Genomic DNA, 18986 nt, shown 5'->3' on the forward strand with positions numbered 1-18986 from the left:
TAATGAAAACCAACAGCAGCATCAATGAAATATGAAGATCATTTGTACATTATGAATCAATGAAATTACATATCCATTCTTTATACAAAGTTCTTGACTAAACAAACACGGTAATAAGTTTTAATAAGTAAATATTTCATCCTAAGTATCTTAGGACATCATCAGTACAGTTAATTCAAACAATACTAGGAATAATATACAGTTAGGGTGCATGATTACAATGGAATCCCAATGTGTGCAGTAGCATGTTATAGAATTAAATTAAATTTTTTCTGGAGGGGGGAAAAATTACCTTAAAATAAGATATTATTAAAAAAATGTATATATATATAATATATATATATATTACACAATTTTGTATGACAATTTCCCATACTTTAGTTCTTGCTATTCCTAAAGGTATGAGAAATTGTCACAAAATTGTGTAAAATATTTTTTTTATATATATGTGTTATCTTATTTTAATGTATTTTTTTATTTTTCCTCCAGATATATTTTCATTTAATTCTATAACATGCTACTGCACACATATTGGGATTCCATTGTAATCATGCGCCCTAACTGTATGTTATTCCTAGTATTATTTGAATTAACTGTACTGACGATGTCCTATGATACTTAGGATGAAATATTTACTTATTAATGTGGTTATTACATGTGTTTGTTTAGTCATGAATTCTCCACAGGTTTCATTGTATAATAAATACAAAGTTCTGCCATACATTTTTACTAATATTTCATTAAACAGTTAACATATTTTCAAAAACCTTCCTGCTTAATACTGTATTCTCTCTTGTCAATTTCATCATCTTCTTTACCTTCACTATTCCCATTATCATCTTGTAAAACATCTCCTTTTAATGATATGGAGACAGTGCTCTGATTTTCTTCAACTGGAGTAGCTAACAGATGTCCACCAGTGAGAATTTGAATCTGATGTGTGTGTTGGATCTGAACTAGCTGCTCTGGAGTAGCATGTAGTACCTGAATATCTCCATGCTGAGTTCGTATAATCTGTAAATAAATAATTTTTAGTGTTCCTAGGAAATAAATTATTTCAACTATCATTTTCAAAAGACATCTGCAAGTACAGGCATGTAAATTCAGACTCATGCAAATTATCCTGAAAGGGCGAAAAAAAATTGAATTACAAAAATTTTACTTACTGCATATGCATTATTTGCACACCACTTAGCAGTGGTTATCTGCAAGGCAGGTAGCCTATTAGGTGCATGCATTTTCCTTACTACTGAACACAGATGTGCTCTGTATTTATATTCATATACTTTTAGAATGTTTAGTGTTTGTGTCTGCTAGTGAAGAGTACAGTCATGACTGGAAAAAGGAACAGAAATGGAAAAAATTGAGCTAGAGATGAAAACTATACAAAATTATCATATGAAGGTTGAATGGCCAAATTAAACTTTTTTTTTTTTAATTTTCTCATACTATTAATGCTTTATTAATTTTTATTAATAATTATTTTCTGAAATCTATTGCTGTGCATTCTGTGAATAAAACTAACAGGAAATAATCATTAACCTCCCTACTGACCAAGGCGAATAAAATAGTGAGACCAAATTGCACTTCTCATCCATGTTATAGAATCAAGTGTTATAGAATCGCATCCAGATCTAGCTGGATTGGCATGTTTTAATCCCCCAACCGGCCATGACATCTATAGATGTCATGGCCGGTTGGGGGATTAAAACATTCCAATGCACCACCACATATGTACTGTAATCCCCCTAAGCAATAGAGCATAATTAATAGGCAAGGAGATTAAATCTGATTTATGTAAAGTTAGTGGAAAACATAAGTCAGTGACTGTATTTCCTATGGTGAGTACATTTATTTGATATTCTTGTGAGAAGTTATTCAATTACCAGTAAATACCAAATTTATGACACCAAGAAATGCTCATTGGCTGAGGCTATAATGTAAACAACTTATTTATAATTACTTAAATGTGTGTTTGTTTGTTATTTTTCTCCTTTAAAACATAGAATTTGGATATATTTTTGGCCTTATATGGAAAAACCTTTGCAACTGTTGTATGGGATGGCACATGACTAATTCCTTTTCTCCATAAGTTAACCCATCAAATATATAACCCCTCTGCAGAGCTGTTGAAAACAATATAAACACACCCACCCACCAGTTGGAAAAGACCTGGATTTAATAAAGCCTTTCAATTGAAGGTGAATTAAGTACAGAGATAGCAGTGTTTCCCCCCTCCCTCTCATAAAACTTTGAGCTTTTCCTGCTGCAAAAACAGGCAACCCAGCCAGAAAACAACACAAGCAAAAATATGCAAAGTGTACTATCTAGCAGTGAGTACCGAGATTCCATTCCGAGCAAGAAGAATAACAATAAACACTGCTGCCTGAGTATTTTGGGTATCTGGAAATTCTAAAAATTGTTTTCCCTTGGGATGAAGTACACAGTGTTTATTCTTCATTTACTAGTCTTTTAAAGAGCTTTTTTTTCCCCCAGTAATTATGATTTTCTAACCAAATAACTAAGAGTTGATTTACAAATAGGATGCCTGTGTACTTACCTATTCTTTGATAGCATTTTCAAAATAGCTACATAGAACCAGTAGTCTTTAATCAAAAGTATTAATTCTGAAAGCTCTCAGTTTTGAAACTTTTAGTCTCAATAACATTGTCTACTTTTCTTTTCATATCAACCTCACTTCATTAAAAAAACAAGGAATCTGTTGATATATTTCTTGAACTGCTGAGGTCATAGTCCTCAGAGAAAATGGAACAGAGACTGTTCTAAAGATAAATGCAAATGGATTAAAAGAGAATGAAAAGCCTGCCTGAAGAGTCTGAAGCCAAGCTGTAGACACTGATCCACAGCTGCTCATGTTTTTACATGTCTGAGGAAAATTGGCAGCCAGACTAGTGAAGCAGGGCCCATGAAAATACCTGCATAAATGCAACAGAACATTATGAGAAAGCAACTGGAGGAATCTGTAAAGGGGGGGGGGGGATCATTTGTTAAATGAAGTTACCTCTTCTGGATAACATTAAGCACTCCTAAGGAGGTCCCTGCTGCACCACCCCAAATGAGAACAGTATTTACAAAAGGTGAGAAAATTTGGGTTTAATAGTATTAGGGATTGCATAGGTGGGAAGCCTGTCTGAAGCCAAACTGTAGACACCGATCCACAGCTGCTCATGTTTTTACATGCCTGAGGAAAATTGGCAGCGAGACTAGTGAAGCAGGGCCCCATGAAAATACCTGCATAAATGCAATAGAACATTATGAGAAAGCAACTGGAGGAATCTGTGAAAGGGGGGGGGGGGTCATTTGTTAAATGAAGTCACCTCTTCTGGATAACATTAAGCACTCCTAAGGAGAACAGTATTTACAAAAGGTGAGAAAATTTGGGATTAATAGTATTAGGGATTGCATAGGTAGGAAGCAGTGTAATGAAAGAGGATACGAAGTTCTTTTCAGGCTACAAAGACTATGCATGTAATATGTTTATATCAGGAAAGTCCACTAGTGGTGCAAATCAGCCTGAAAAGATAAATCCAATTCCACTTGAAGATATGAGCATTATCACAGTGAAGATTTACAAGAAACAAGACAGGACTCTGTCCTGGTAAAAGTCCACAAGGCCATCCTAACCACACAGTAAACAACAAGGAGATTAATGTCTAAGCACCACACAGTATATCAAAGAAGAGGAAGGGAGAGGTTATACCTGGTATAAACTAATAGCAAGCCTCCATAGCTCAGTCAGTATAGACAAAGACCTAGGTTCGATTCCTGTCCAAGATGTGAGGAACCTTTATCTGGTCTCTTTCAACTAAAGGTGAGTTAGCCGGTCTCATAAGGGGGTAGAGGGTTATTTCACCTGGAAACTGGGTTTTTTTCATCCCTCAGAACAGGCAAACCAGCCCCATGAACACACACACACACACACACACACACATGGATTACAGTCATTAATTCTTACAACAATATGTGGAAGAGATAGGGTCCTCACATCATGGTAGTCAACCTCCTAGATAGATGGCACATGAATGTATAGATAAACTAACGATGGTATTTAGAGTTGGGTCCTCAATTATCGTTACACTGGAAAATCCATCTGTTGGCCAGTTAACTAAATAGTGCTTTTAAATAGAGATATTCCAGGAGTCAGATGACAGATGTATGTCATCTGATACTCAACTGGTAAATTGAGATTTCAGTTGTTTGAGAGCCAAATAATAAATTATGTCACAAGAAATTTTTGCTTTTATAATTCTCGTTCCAATATATTCTTTTTTATTCCTTATCTAAGTGTGAACAAACATAAGTTTGAAATGTGTAATGTGTAGAGAGAATGACTTCACATCAAATTGCTATTATCTCAATGCACAGAGCTCTTCATCAGATCAGCAAGAGCTGAAAACTGTGGAGATACTGAATGTTTATTCTTTTGATATCTTGTATTAGTTCCATTTATGCCATTAATGTAAACATGTTTTCTTTTCCCTTTTTTTTTTTTTAAATTTAACTACACAGAATGAACTTTCCCCAGGGTATTTGGTGCTAGTATGCCATACTGAAGTAAGTGATTTAAGATTAAATATCATCATCATCAAATTCTTCACATGTACCCTCAATGATAGTACTACATGAAAAATTTATATCATTATTAACTTCCTACAGTTTTTCCTAGAAATCAATCTGTTACCTGTCATGACTCCAACATTATCAGATCTTATATTCTAAAGCACTTTTTACAGTATCAATTCAACTATATCTTGGTATTCCTCTGGGTCTTTTTCCTGCCAACCTGGCAGAGAACACTGGTTTTGCTAATCTTTCCTCACCCATTCTTCCTAAGTGACCATACCACCTGAGATTAGCTCTGCTAACACATTCCTGGATGCTAACAATGTCAAGTTCTTTCCTAATATCCTCATTTTTAATATGATATTGCCACTGATGCCATCTGTTCATGTCCCAGTCTTTCTCAGGACTCTCATATCTGCAGTCTCTAGTCTTTGGTCAAGTGTTTTACTTCTAACTGAGCTCTCAGATCCATAAGTTAAAATTAGTTTAAACACTATTTTTTATACAGCTCATTTAGTTTTGACTAATTTCTCTCTTATTCCATATAAATTTATTCAGTTCACTGAATAAATTTATATGGAATATGAACCAACTTTGTTGATTCTGTTGTCTATTTCCGTATTTAATTTACCATCTTCACTAAAAATCGTGCCAAGTAACTGAAATGTTTTACTTGTTTTATAGGTTCTCCATTCACAATGCAGTTGATTATTTTCAATGCATCTGCCTATTTTCATTCTTTGTCTTGTTGTTGCTGACCTTCATACCATATCTATTAAAACAGTTATTCAATTTAGTCAGGGAATCTTGCAGGCTTGTAGTGGATCTATTTAGAAGTATAACATCATCTGCATAAAGCAAAGGGCTGACATTAACATCTCCATTGTTGATATCAGGTGTAATACCACTTTCCTTCATAATGTGATCCATATAAATAATGAATAACAGAGGGAATAATGTACCTCCTTGTTTGACATCAGATTTAACATTAAACCATCTTCCTGTATTTCCTTCAATTCTAACTGCTAACTTATAACTCAAATAAAGACGAAGTATTGCTTGTATGGTGTCAATGGGGCATTATATGAACTGTAGCATTTTGAATAGCTTCTCTCTTGGCACCTTGTCATATGCCTTTTCCAGATCTACAAAAACTTTGTTATATTCTAATTATTTCTCAACAATTTGTAATAAAGTGAAAATCTGCTCCTGACAGCCTCTCTTTGGCCTGAATCCAGCTTGTTCTTCACCAAGCTTCTCTTCCATAATCCTTCTTAACTCAAGTATACTTGCATATATCTTACCAGGAACACACACTAGAGAAATATCTATGTAATTCTCCTCTCAGTTTTATTTCTCTTTTTATATATGGGTACTATGAGAGCTCTACTCCAATTATCTGGAATTCGGAAAGGCCTGGACAGAGGGACTTTCCAGGCCTTCTGAACTATGCAGTGCAGCCACTATAAGACTTTTATACCTCCATACTTGAGCATTTTTGGTCGAATATCATCTACTCCAGCTGCCTTTTGATGGCTTTTTCTACTTAAGGTAAGGAAAGTAAGGATATGTATTCCTGATTGCATGCCTGTTGAGTGATTTTTACCACTGCTATCACTGATTGTTTCATTTAGCAATTTTTCAAAGTAATTACTCCATCAGAATATCTTGCCACCTTCTTGATATTTATTTTTAATGTTTTAGTTTTTTTATTTTTAATGTTTTAGCTAGTTTTACACAGTGTTTAGCTTTCTAACATTTGTCTCTGTATTCTCTAAGAGCACAAGCTGACTTATTTGCCAGGAATTTTTGATATGCTTTCTTCTTTACCTTCCTGTGTCCACCATGGAGTTCTGATTTTTCTATCCTTGCCGACAACCTCACTACATGCCTCTCTAGCTGAATCAATGTTTTCTTCAGAGCTTGCCACTGAATCTAAAGGGTTTGGTTCCTCTTCTCAACTTCTTTAATTTTTTCTTCAATAATGTTTGTGTATTTTAGTCTACAGTTCACATCTGAGAGCTGCTCAACTTTTATTTGCTTTAAAACTTTCTTATGTTCTTATTTTCAATATGAAATCCAATTTTATCCTGCTGATCACTTCCAATTTCAAATCCTCTGTACACTCTAGTGTCACGCACCAGGGAGAAAACATCACTATCAACAATAACATAGTCAATGAAACTTTTCTTATTCCTTGCCTCTTCTCTCCATGTGAATTTGTGCACATTTTTATGTTGAAACATGGTGTTAGTAATTTCATCTATGAATTCAAACATGCACAAAATGTCAACAGCATAAGAAAACTGGCTAATTCAATCCTTAAACCTCAACATGCACTCTTCAGTGCAATTCTGGAGCAGCTTAATCTTATGAAAGTATCTCAAGTGAAAATAGAACCAGCAAAAGTTCTTTCATACAGTCATGCCTAATTGACAATTCATACCCAATTTTATTGTAGACACATTAAGTGTCTATTTAGACCAGAACCAATTCTATTAATGGTGTGTGTTTCAGACAACAAGAACTCAACTACTGTATTATGGAAAATTTTTTGATTTGATAGTTGGAAAATCCATATGCAAATTATTTAATCCATATGCAGACTCAAATACACAAAGATTATTCAAGAAAAAATTTAAGCATTCAAAAACATAAAACAAACCTTGGAGATTCACCGATAAACCCTGAAGAAAACACTGATTGATGAAAGAAAGTGTGGGAGATGCAGTGAAAGAAAAGAAGAAAATATATTGAAAGTTCCTAACAAGTAAGTCAGCTTGTGCTCTGAGAGAATATAGAGAAAAATGTAAGAAATTAAAGCACCATGCAAAACTAGCTAAACAAAAGTCATGGGAAGACTATGGTAATAACAGAAAATAAATAGTGGGAAGATGGTAAAATGTTCTGGAGGCTATGGAAAAAAGCTTAAAAATGAAGGAAAGAGTACCATAAAGGGAATAACAGATGATATGAAAACTGAAGAAAAAGATATTCTGGATGTCTGTAGTAATTACTTTGAAAAGGCTGCTAAATGAAATAAGCAGTAACAGTACAATAGTAGAAAACACTAAACAGGAGTAAACATTGATACTTGAAGTAGAAAAAGCTATCAAAAACTTGAAATGTGGAAAAGCAGTTACAGTAGATATTTAACCAGAAATGCTCAAATATGGAGGTAAAGGTTTTACAGTGGCAACACTGCATAATTCAGAAGGCTTTGGTTGGAGGTTCGAATTCCAGATGACCCGAACAGAGCTCTCATAATACCCCTCTATATATATATATTATAAAAAAAAAAATGAGAAGAATAAAGGAGAAATTTCCTTACTACTGAGTGTTCCTAATACTTATGTTTAATCTGTTCATTAACGATATAGGGAAGGATCTAAGTGGAACAATTCATTTGTTCGCTGATGATGCAAAGTCGGGTATTGCAATAGTGAATGCAGAAGATGTCAAAGTCTTGCAGGATGACTTAGATAGATTGGAGTTCTGGGCTAAGGAGAATGGATGTCAATTTAATATGACAAAATGTAAGGTTATGCATTTTGGGGTGAAAAGATTAGCAGCAGTATACCACATTGGTGGAACTGCACTCCAAGAGATTGATGAGGCCAGGGACTTGGGAGTGTTGGTGGATAGGGAGATGAAGTTTAGGGGGCACATTGCAAAAGTAGCTAAATCAGCTCATCAACTCACTTGGTTGTTGAAAAATACCTTGACGAGCAGAGACAAGCAAGTTATTGTACCTCTGTACCGAGCCTTGATAAGACCTCATCTCGACTACTGTGCCCAGATTTGGTCACCTCGGTTCCTTCTTGATGGGGAGGAGGTGGAGAGGATCCAGAGGCAAGTGACTAAGATGATAACAGGTCCATGGAATGAACCATATGAGAACAGGTTGAAGATTTATGGGTTGCAGAAACTAGTTGATAGGCAGAGGAGGGGAGATATGATTGAGACATTCAAATTGCTAAAGGAATTCTATAGGATTAATTCAGAGGATATTTTTGAGATCAGGACTGGTGGTGGGAGAACTAGGGGACACCTATGGAAGCTGGGCAAGAGTGTGGTTAGCAGGGGTGTTAGAGCTGGGTTCTTTACTTTTAGAGTGGTAAATGAGTGGAATAAGCTGCCAGAGTCTGTTGTGGGTGCTATGACGGTGAACGAGTTCAAGGCAAGGTATGATAGATACTGTGAGAATGTAATTGCATAGTTGTGTGGACATAATGTTTAGGGCCTCCCTTGATGAGTCTAAGGACTCCTGGAGTCACCCGAAATAATAATAATAATAATATACTTGAAAAAAGCTAAGAAAAATTGCAGAAGGAAAGCTTGGAAAGAACAAGCTGGATCCAGACCAAATATAGGTTGTCAGGATTAGATTTTCATTTCATTTGACAAATAGTTGAGAAATCATGGGAATATAATAAATATCTGTATTCAAGTTTTGCAAATCTGGAAAAGGCATATGACAAGGTGCCAAAAAATTAAATTATATGATGTAAATAGGGGAAACATTATATTCATCAATACAGTCTATATTTAAGCTGTAAGTCAGCATTCAGAATTGATCCATTCTGGTATATCAGAGATACCCGATTTTTTTTTTTAATCTATTCATCTATAAACTGTAACTGATCTTTTTCATAAATCTTTTCATCTTTTACTCTATCAAATTTTGTTTTATTAACTATTTTTCTTAATGTTTTCAATTTCACATTTATCTGTTATATTTTTGAAGTTTCTATTCTTGTTTCACGTACATAAATTGGTCCGAGTAATCATTTATATATTCTTACTTTTATTTCATTTGTTAAATCTTTATGTTTCCATATAGTTGCATTTAGACATAGATATTTTATTAGTCTTCGAAGATTGTTCTTTTACTTCATTTTATGTCATATTTGCACTGTTTTCACAGTTATTCTTAGGTATTTAAATTTCATTATTTTTTACAGTATTTTCCCATTTAGTTCTTACATCGTATTGATTCTCTTGTAATTAACATTGTTTCTGATTCCTCAGTTCTTTTCATGGTGAAACTACTGCATGTCTGTTAGAATTTGAATAATTGCGTTCAGAAAGCATTTTCTGCAAGTAATACTATATCATTCATCAGCATATCCAACCAGATTTAGATTTTCTTTGAATTTTATTCCATTTAATTTCTGTTTCTTAAATTTTATTATTATTTTAAACATAATTATGTTACATAAACATGGATCTAAAGAATCACCTTGTTTGATTCCTCTCCTTGTAGGAATTTTTTTGTGTTAGTGATATATTATTACAAATTCATTTTTGTGTGTGTGTATCTTTATTTCAATAACTTGCAGTGATATATTTCTTGATGCTAGTACCTTTCAGGCTATCCTATAATTTAATTCTCCTTTCTTTCATGATGATCAGCATTCATCATCTACATTTTTTCAGCTCCTACTTTATATCACTACTCATCCACTTAACTCCCACTTGGTTTATCCTCCTGACCCAGGGTATACTGCTTCTCTCAAACAATCCCTGACCACTTCCCATGCACTACTGACATTATTTCTTTGTAGCTTCTTAAGCCCAAATCCTGCTCCAAGCTGCCTCCTAAGTTCTGTCATAATTACCAGCTTTAATAGTTCAACATAAACCCTTTCTTGACTGAAAATCCCAAATGTTTAGCAACCTGCCAGAACAAGATTGCATGGTCAATTTCCCTGATCAGAGGCAGAGTATCTACATGGTTATTGATACATCTTTTCATGCTATTCGATTCAATAATCTCAAACTCCTGGCCCCTCCATGACATGCTGTTTTAGGTAATTATCCCTTAGCAACTGTATAAATTCCATCTTGCCATGACCCCTTTCCTTCCGCCAATCTATATGCTTACAGATGAAGTTCCCCCCCATAATAATAATTGCTTGGCATGCACTCATTGTGCTAATCTGCTGATGCATGACATCCACATCTTCCTGTAGACTCCCCCCCCCCGGTGTATAGCAGCAACCAGCAATATATTTTGTCCTATGATCTCTGACTTGCACCAGACAGTCTGAAATGAACCATCTCCCTCTGATCCAAAATCCTCCTTAACATCTAGTTTTGTTGGTTGAAGTTCTTCAGCTATCATTAGTAATACCAATCCTCCTATCCTATTCCCATGTATCCTCTCAAATGCAATATCCCTGTCAACTAGGTCTTGCTGATGCCTATAATTTTTTACCAAGTCTAGCTGACCAATGCCAAAAACTCCTCTTTATTTGTGATACTTCTGAATTTTGTTTACATGCATTTCGACATCCCCACACAGTTACTCTTGAGTAATGTCATTACCAACCTATTCAGATTTGAAACCTGCAAAATGGCACTGCATAATCATTTGTCCCAGGAATAGCATAACCCATACTAGACTGTATCCAACTCCCCCCCACACACACACTTTTCCTGATTTGGTTACTTCTAACCTCTCACTGAACAACACTTTCTCCAAACATCTAACTCCAAAACCATTGAAATGTAGTCCATCGGGCAGATACAGTCCCATCAAATTCACTCCGTAGATATATAAACTGCATACCATTCCTCCTGCACAATCTTCTCATGGACTCATTAGCAATCATGGGCCTTCTTCTTCAATTCAGTCCTATCATACTGAGGCAGCTGACAATCTTAAATTTGTCATTCTTCTTTTCTGCTTCTATCAGAAACTCCTCTTATTGCATATTTCTTACCTTTCAGAACATTTGTGCCTGCCAAATCAATCAAAACTTATTTCTTCTGCAAACTCACATCCTTCATCTTCACACCTGGGAAACATGCTTTCATCACTTCCTCATTGAGTGTACCACTTATCATTGCATCTCCATACATTACCTTGTCCTTACTCCCAGTTTCTTGCACTTTTTATATTCTCCCCATTCACTTTTTTTTCATTCTCCCCTCTGCTGCACTACACACTAATCATATCTCCAGTTGCTTGAGCTCACATTTTTTTTTTGTGCTGTGAAATATTCCACATAAGCACATTTCTCTTCTCACTGTAATCTAATTTATATTACAGTCACTCTTCACTACATTCTGTATAACATTTTCACTGTCCTGCCTTATACATCATTAATACCAGCCACTTCATTCTCCTGCTTTTGACAACTCGCAATTCTTGCACTTGCTCACAAAACATTTCTAATACTCTCTTGCTTTCATACCATAAACTATTCAGTCTTGGCAATGAATATGTTAAACATATACTATATCACAAAATATCACACAAAATGTTACACTCAGTGAATAAGGAAGCCTTGGCCACCATTTTCTTACTGTGTAGGTGCCACATAATTTTTTTTTTTTTTTAATTATATCAAGTAATAAAATTTGCAAACAAACTCCACTACTCAGTCTAAAGTAAGTGAAATATTACCAGTAATAAGACTTATCTGTGTGACATGTTCAGCACAGCTTCTATGCACAACCAGCACACCTCCATTTTGAATGGATAGTACCCATTAAGCAACACGTTGGCTTTAATACGCTAATTTTAGTGTGAGATCATCCTCAGAAGAGCAGATGAATTGTTCTACAGGAAAGTCTTGACAATTCTGAATTTGTGTGAAGACATACAATACTAGAAAATATCTTCCAGTGGATGTAGGACAATTAGAAAACCTGAGAAAGAGAGAGATCATTTGTAAAGAGGGAAGTTGAACACAGTAAAGGAAGGACTCCATTATTTCTTTTCTAACACGAATTTTATTATATTTGTGTTAGAAAATTTTAAAATTGTAAAATTTTATTTTATTATATAGGAAAAGGGTTCATTTTAATTAAAAATTGCCTAATTCTTCATATAAGTATGGCCAAATAGCAACCACATCAACATAATAAAATCAATTCTTCCTCTTTACTTGTGGATGGACAAGGAATAATAGCAGTGGAGAGAGAGATGTTCCTTCAAATGTCCCGTAAAATATGACGATTGTTTGCAAAGTTTGGTAAATTTCTAATAGATGGCAACATAACCTCCTGGCAAAATTTTAGCCACGTGCAACATATAGTTCTCATTTGGCAAACATTTAAAATGACCGTGTTCACATTTTTCATAAAAATGGAGAAAAACAAGTTTCATGCAGTGATAAAACACTTTTATTTGAAGAAGTGAATCAAAATAGAGTTACATGCAGTTCATGGGGACTCTGCACTAGCATTAAAGAGTATTTATTTCTGGATAAATGAGTTTAAATGTGGTTGTAAGTCCATTGAAGATGAAGCGCACTCTGGACGCCCGACTGAGGTCACCATGAAGGAAATGATTGACAAAATCCATGGTATCGTTACGGAATACTGCCAAGTGAAAATGCATGAGATTGTAGGCATCTCAACTGAATGGGTGTATAATATCCTGTACGAAAAATTGCACATGAAAAAGCTGTGTGCATGATGGGTGCTGCGATTGTTGACTGTTGATCAAAAACACATGCGAAAAGACATTTCAACCGCAATGTTTGCCGATGTTTAATTACAATTTGCAGGATTTTTTGCATCGATTTGTGACTGTAGATGAAACTTAGATTACCACTACACAACTGAGTCCAAGCAGCAGTTGAAACAGTAGACAATGCCCGGTGAAAGAGCACCAAAAAAAACAAAGACCGTCTTGTCAGCTGGAAAGATGATGGCCACTGTTTTTTTGGATTCACAAGGAATTATCATGATAAACTATTTGAAAAAGGATAAGACAATAAGAGGAGTCTATTATGCATCATTGTTGGACCGTTTAAAAGAAGAACTGAGGAAAAAACAACCAAGATTGGTGTGCAGAAAAAAGAGCTCTTTCATCAAGACCATGCACCATCCCACACATCAGCCACTGCAATGGCAAAATTGCAAGAACTGAGGTTCGAAGTGATTCCCCGTCCACCGTATTCTCTGGACTTGACCCGTGCGTCTACTTCTTGTTCCCAAACTTAAAAATTTGGCTCAGTGGAAAAAATTTTCTTAGAACGAGAATATCATCATGGCTGTCAATGACTATTTTGCACAATTTGACAAATCCTACTTTTTAGATGGGATGAAAAAATTGGAAACTTGCTGGAGTTTCCAAAAATGTGTAGACCTCGATGGAGACCATGTTGAGAAATAAAGGTGATTTTTTCCAAAAAAACGCATTTAACTTTTTTTTTTACCAAATTTTTCAAACAACCCTCAAATGAATAACAGTGGTAAAAAGAAAAACCCATAGCATAATCTTACACCTGCTTGTAGAGATTACCTTGCCACAAACAGTATCTGAAATGATCTATGGATGCTAACTGGAAAGTCTCTAGAGACAATTAAATACTTTTATCTAATGGGATGTTAGTGAAGAGGAAAACTTCAAAAGCTCACCATGATGTCAAAGCTATGAAGGTAGTCTTTCACATTAGAAATGAAATCTACAGTATTCTTAATATAAGAAGATAATTTTCTAGTTAGATAAAAATATAAAAAGTTTTTATAATAATTTATAAGTAGGACAACCAATATAGTCAACCACTGACAACTAAAGAATGCCCATTTTTGTATTTTTAACAGTCCATATAATCTAAGTACTTTGAAACAAAAAATTCTTAACTTTTTGATGTCAGTATCCAAAGAATTAGCATTGTGTAGCAAATTATTTATTTACTTGTGATTTTGTGGGATCTCTAATAAATGTTTATAGGTAAAAGGATCTCAAAGATTGCTGATCTTACGATTATATTCAGATGAATCCATGATAACTGTGTAATTTAGAGAGAGTAATATTTGTTTTTCTTAAGGCTTTTATTTCCAACCTAGGAAGGTTTACAGAGGTAATCTGTACTATATAAAATATGTGTCCCTTTGAAATTAATTCGTCAGCTAAATCAAAATGTCGTGGGATTCCTTTTTGTCTGCTGCATGTAATTGACTTAGGAATTTTCTTTGGAATGATAGAGAAATTGTGGCCTCTCAATAAAACATTAATTTCATCTTGCAGTTCAAAACAAGACAAGCTTACTATAATACCAAGACAAATTTTTTCAAACAAAACATGTATTGAATTATATTATAGTTTTCTTAGGAATATTACAGCAAACTTGTAGGGGTTTTGTTAAGGGAAGAGTTATATAGTGAATGTGAACATCTATAGTGTATTTTCTTTAGAATGCCATTTTGCCTATGGACTTTGGTCAGACTATTTGGTTGCTTGTTTGAACAGTTTGCTCCAGTAAGAATCAACTTGTATCTCTAATTTTATCACTTGTTTGTGTATAATTTGTTTTCCTAAAGTAGAAGGGATAACACTGTCTTCATAATTACTGCCACAGAGTTAATCCCTATGTTCTAGGGTAACAAGAAACTACAGATCGTGCTCATTGGGAGTACAAGAGAAGATGCTCACAGAAACCAACTTGCATTTCATTATATAAATCATAACCAAGCAACATAAATTTTAGACCTGGTTAACAACTGTGTGAAAGTTGCTATGTTTCTGAAACCAAATAAATTCATAAACTGGAAATTGCAAAGCAACGACAATGAAGGATTCAGGATTTTGTACTGTACTTACCTGCTCTTGAAAATAGATTAATAGTTCAAAACACTAAAAATTTTCATGATAAATATTCAAGATAGTTATGGAAAGAGTAGATGAGTAATATATTACCAAGGGCTCTGTTCCCTGCATACTTGGCAAGCCAACCATCAGCTGGTTGCCTATTGTGAATTAAAGAAAAAACATTTCCTTTGCAATCTGTATGCATCTAGTTGTTATTGTTTTAAAATGTTTTCACAGTCAGCAGCCTGGTTGGCTGAATGGTTAGCGTATCCACTCTGCAGCCAAAAGAGTGTGGGTTCGAATCCAGCCATGGGCATGGATGTTTGTAATTGTCTGTGAAAATACTTGTGGTGGCAGAGGGCACTTTCTCTATTAAAATATTCCAAAAATGGTCAATGATAATACCATGTTGTAAACAAAGCAATTAAGGTTGTTATTCTCAACATTAATAAACATAAATTCACTGACCCTTTCTTATGTTATTCTTTATAATCTCTTCTTGAGATTTTTTTTTAAGCATTTAAAGAAAAGGGGGAGAAAAAAAATGGATGCCTCAATAATCCTTGAATACATAGCATGGATGTTTGTGATAGTCTCTAGGAGATAGTTTTCATTGCCTGTCATGAGATTTCTATCACACTGTTTATTAGAGGCTTGGAAATGTTCCTTGTTGAATTCTAGAACAAAATTCTAAAATTATAATCTTTAGCACCAGTGATACTAATCAAGGGCAAAGTAAAAGTGCCCAAATACTGTGTCCAAGCAAGTCTTTAGGCTTATTATATATATATATATAGCATTTCCCAACCACAAAGAGTTGTAAACTATAGTATGTTAGTCCCATGAGATTTTGCAAGGATATTGTTTGTTTATTTATGTAATTCAGAAACCTTTCTCTAGAGACAAAACAAAAATTTTTTTCATGTCACTTCAAGCTTAAATTAAGCAGAGAAGTGGTCTCAAACCAAGTGAGGAAATTCATTTCCCACTAAAGACAATCACAGAGATCCATTTCCACAGAAGGATTCAAACCTGCTACCTGTGAGTGGAGAGCAGGTAGATTAATCACTTAGTCAACCAGGAAGGCAATATATAAGACTGAGGCATAAGTTACAGAAATTAGAATTATACAGAAAGATCATCAACTTATGTAATTCTTTATTGATGGAAAAATTTTTTAAATTATTAATTTTGAAATTGGCAGTGAACACGACCAAGTTTCTTGGTCATTTTCAATGCAAACTGTTAACGGACACATATAATCATGCAGAATTAACTCAGTCCATTAGAGAATCAAATTAATCTGCAGTCAGACATCATTAACAGCATTCCTTATATGAACTTGGAAGAAGTTATATACACTCCCTGCATTCACAATGTGCTCCAGCAATGCATTCCACTCACCAAGACCTCTCCAAGTAAAAAATTTACTCCTCACACCTGTCTCCACCACATCTTTATACAGCTTCCAGAGATTGTCTCTCATTCTTCCCATTTTAATGCCTACTCTTTATAATTCCTTCTGTATTAATCTGGTAGAATCCCTAACTAACGTGAGGATCTCTATTATATCTCCTCTTTTCCTCCTATCCACCAAACTCTGTAATCTACAGTTCCTCAACCACTCTGCATAATCAACTCCAGAGTCCCAATATCACTTTGGTCATTCATCTTTGGATCATCTCTAGAAGCTAAGTCTATTCCAATCTTCCTGTAGAGAATTAACATCAGCAATACTCCTGATAATTCTAACTTTGCATCATTAGCAGACATTTGAAGATCCTCAGTCAATCCACATGAAATATCATTAACATACAAGTTAAATAGTAGGGGGAGGTGCAAGAACAGAACCTGAAGCATGCTACTAGTCACCTTCCTTTTCTGAGACATTGGAGCAATGTCTCAGAAAAGGAAGAAAGCCAATCCATCTTCTGCAGCTTATACACCAATCTATGATCTGGTAATCTATCAAATGCTTTTGCAAATCTGAGAAAATCTCTGTGTGTGTGCGTGCGTATATATATATATATATATATATATATATATATATATATATGTATATATATATAAAGAAAAGCTTAGGTGTCATTCTTTATTCATAATAATGCTTAACATATATAAACAACACCAAGAGTGGGAAAAATACATTTATTCAACTCACTGATATTTTGCTACTTTTCTACCCAGCATCATCAGAGTACAATGATAACTGTGACAGTCACATGGCACTAAACTAAATAATTGTAGAAACGATTTAAATTTAATTTGCCATATAAAGACACCTAATGGCTTTATATGGCACTCTCTATGGGTCAGATAACTACAAAGTTAATTCAGAGAAGTCTGGCTTAAAAGGTCTTTGGTAGATTAATGCAACCATACTTGTAGAGGTTAGGAGAGTGCTTCATAGCTGATGCTGATCCTAAGAATAGCCTCTCAGACCTGTAATGACTATGCAATATAGATAATTTTCTCCATTTCTTTGCCTTGAAGAACACAAAAATTACATCCACGATCATCTGTATGGCAAGTCAGGATTGGCAGACCTGCTCTGAATATTTCTTCTCATAGGATCAGATGGAGAAAATCATTATGTTACATAGAAGTTGTTACAGACCTGTAATGACTATGTAATATAGATAATTTTCTCCATTTCTTTGCCTTGAAGAACACAAAAATTACATCCACGATCATCTGTATGGCAAGTCAGGATTGGCAGACCTGCTCTGAATATTTCTTCTCATAGGATCAGATGGAGAAAACCATTATGTTACATAGAAGTTGTTACAGACCTGTAGCAACTTCTATGTAATATAGATGTTTTTCTCCATCTGATCCAATGTGAAGGAGTATCCAGAGCATGGTCTGACAGTCCTGACTTGCCATATTTAGTGAGTTTAAATAAATGTATTTTTTTCTCTTCTGGTGTTGTTTATATTGTTAAACATTATGAAAATCACTGTATACGAATTCCCCCTTATGCAACACATTCATCAACTTATCATAAAATATAAGCAGATTGCTAAAACAAGACCTGCCCTTACTGACCATACTCACGAATCCATACTGACCAGCATAGAGGATCTTATGTACATCAACCCAATCCTGTATTCTATTCCAAATCAATTTCTCCAACACTTTGACCACAATTATGCTACCTAAAACTTATTAAACAGTTTAGTGTAGGTGTAGAGCATAATATGTATTTACTAAGATAATTATTACTGTCTTCATCCGATGTCTGCAAGTGGACATTTTTACAGTTTTCATTCTGTATATAAAATGTTTCAAAAAAAAAAAAAACTGTACAGGTTTAGTTAGAAGTACAGTAAACAAACAAGTATCCTTCCATCAAGTTTGCAAATTAACAACTTCTTGCATTCTCCTAATGACCATTTATCCCATCCAGAAGTATATCAGATTTTGTGGGTTTTTCTCTCTCTCTCTAATATATAACAACTTACAGATCTGTGACTGTACTCATTGAAAAACATCAGGACTAGATAAGATTCCAAAAGTCCAAATCTTGCACATTACACAATTTTTTTCAGTTGTAAAGTACAGTGGATAAATACCAGTCTTACATAAAGCAATTAGAAATACAGGATAAAGAAAGAATTTAAGTGACCATACTACCTAAGATTAGCTCTGCATGGTCTGATTTCTTTCCTGGATGTTAATAATGTCAAGTTCTTTCCTAATATCCTCATTTTTAATATGATATTGCCATTGATGCCATCTGTTCATGCTCCCAATCTTTCTCAGGACTCTCATATTTGCAGTCTCTAGTCTTTGGTCAAGTGTTTTATTTCTAACCCAGCTCTCAGATCCATAAGTTAAAATTGGTTTG

General features: G+C 34.5%; 1 protein-coding gene across 2 annotated transcripts in view; it reads right to left on the minus strand.

Annotated features, from left to right (window-relative positions):
* Window positions 1-594: 594 nt before the first annotated feature.
* The window catches only part of LOC150100543 (protein BANP-like), a 130375-nt gene continuing 111983 nt past the window's right edge, over window positions 595-18986 (minus strand). For both annotated transcript variants that reach the window (XM_090401551.1, XM_090401550.1), the window contains one exon: window positions 595-1014. In XM_090401551.1, coding sequence (XP_090257677.1) covers window positions 760-1014 — 255 coding nt within the window. In that variant the 3' untranslated portion in view covers window positions 595-759. The remainder of the gene's footprint in view (window positions 1015-18986) is intronic.

The sequence above is a fragment of the Typopeltis vanoorti genome, chromosome 12 (assembly GCF_054136105.1).
Source record: "Typopeltis vanoorti isolate ZY-2024b chromosome 12, IOZ_Tvanoo_1.0, whole genome shotgun sequence".
Lineage (NCBI taxonomy): Eukaryota > Metazoa > Arthropoda > Arachnida > Uropygi > Thelyphonidae > Typopeltis > Typopeltis vanoorti.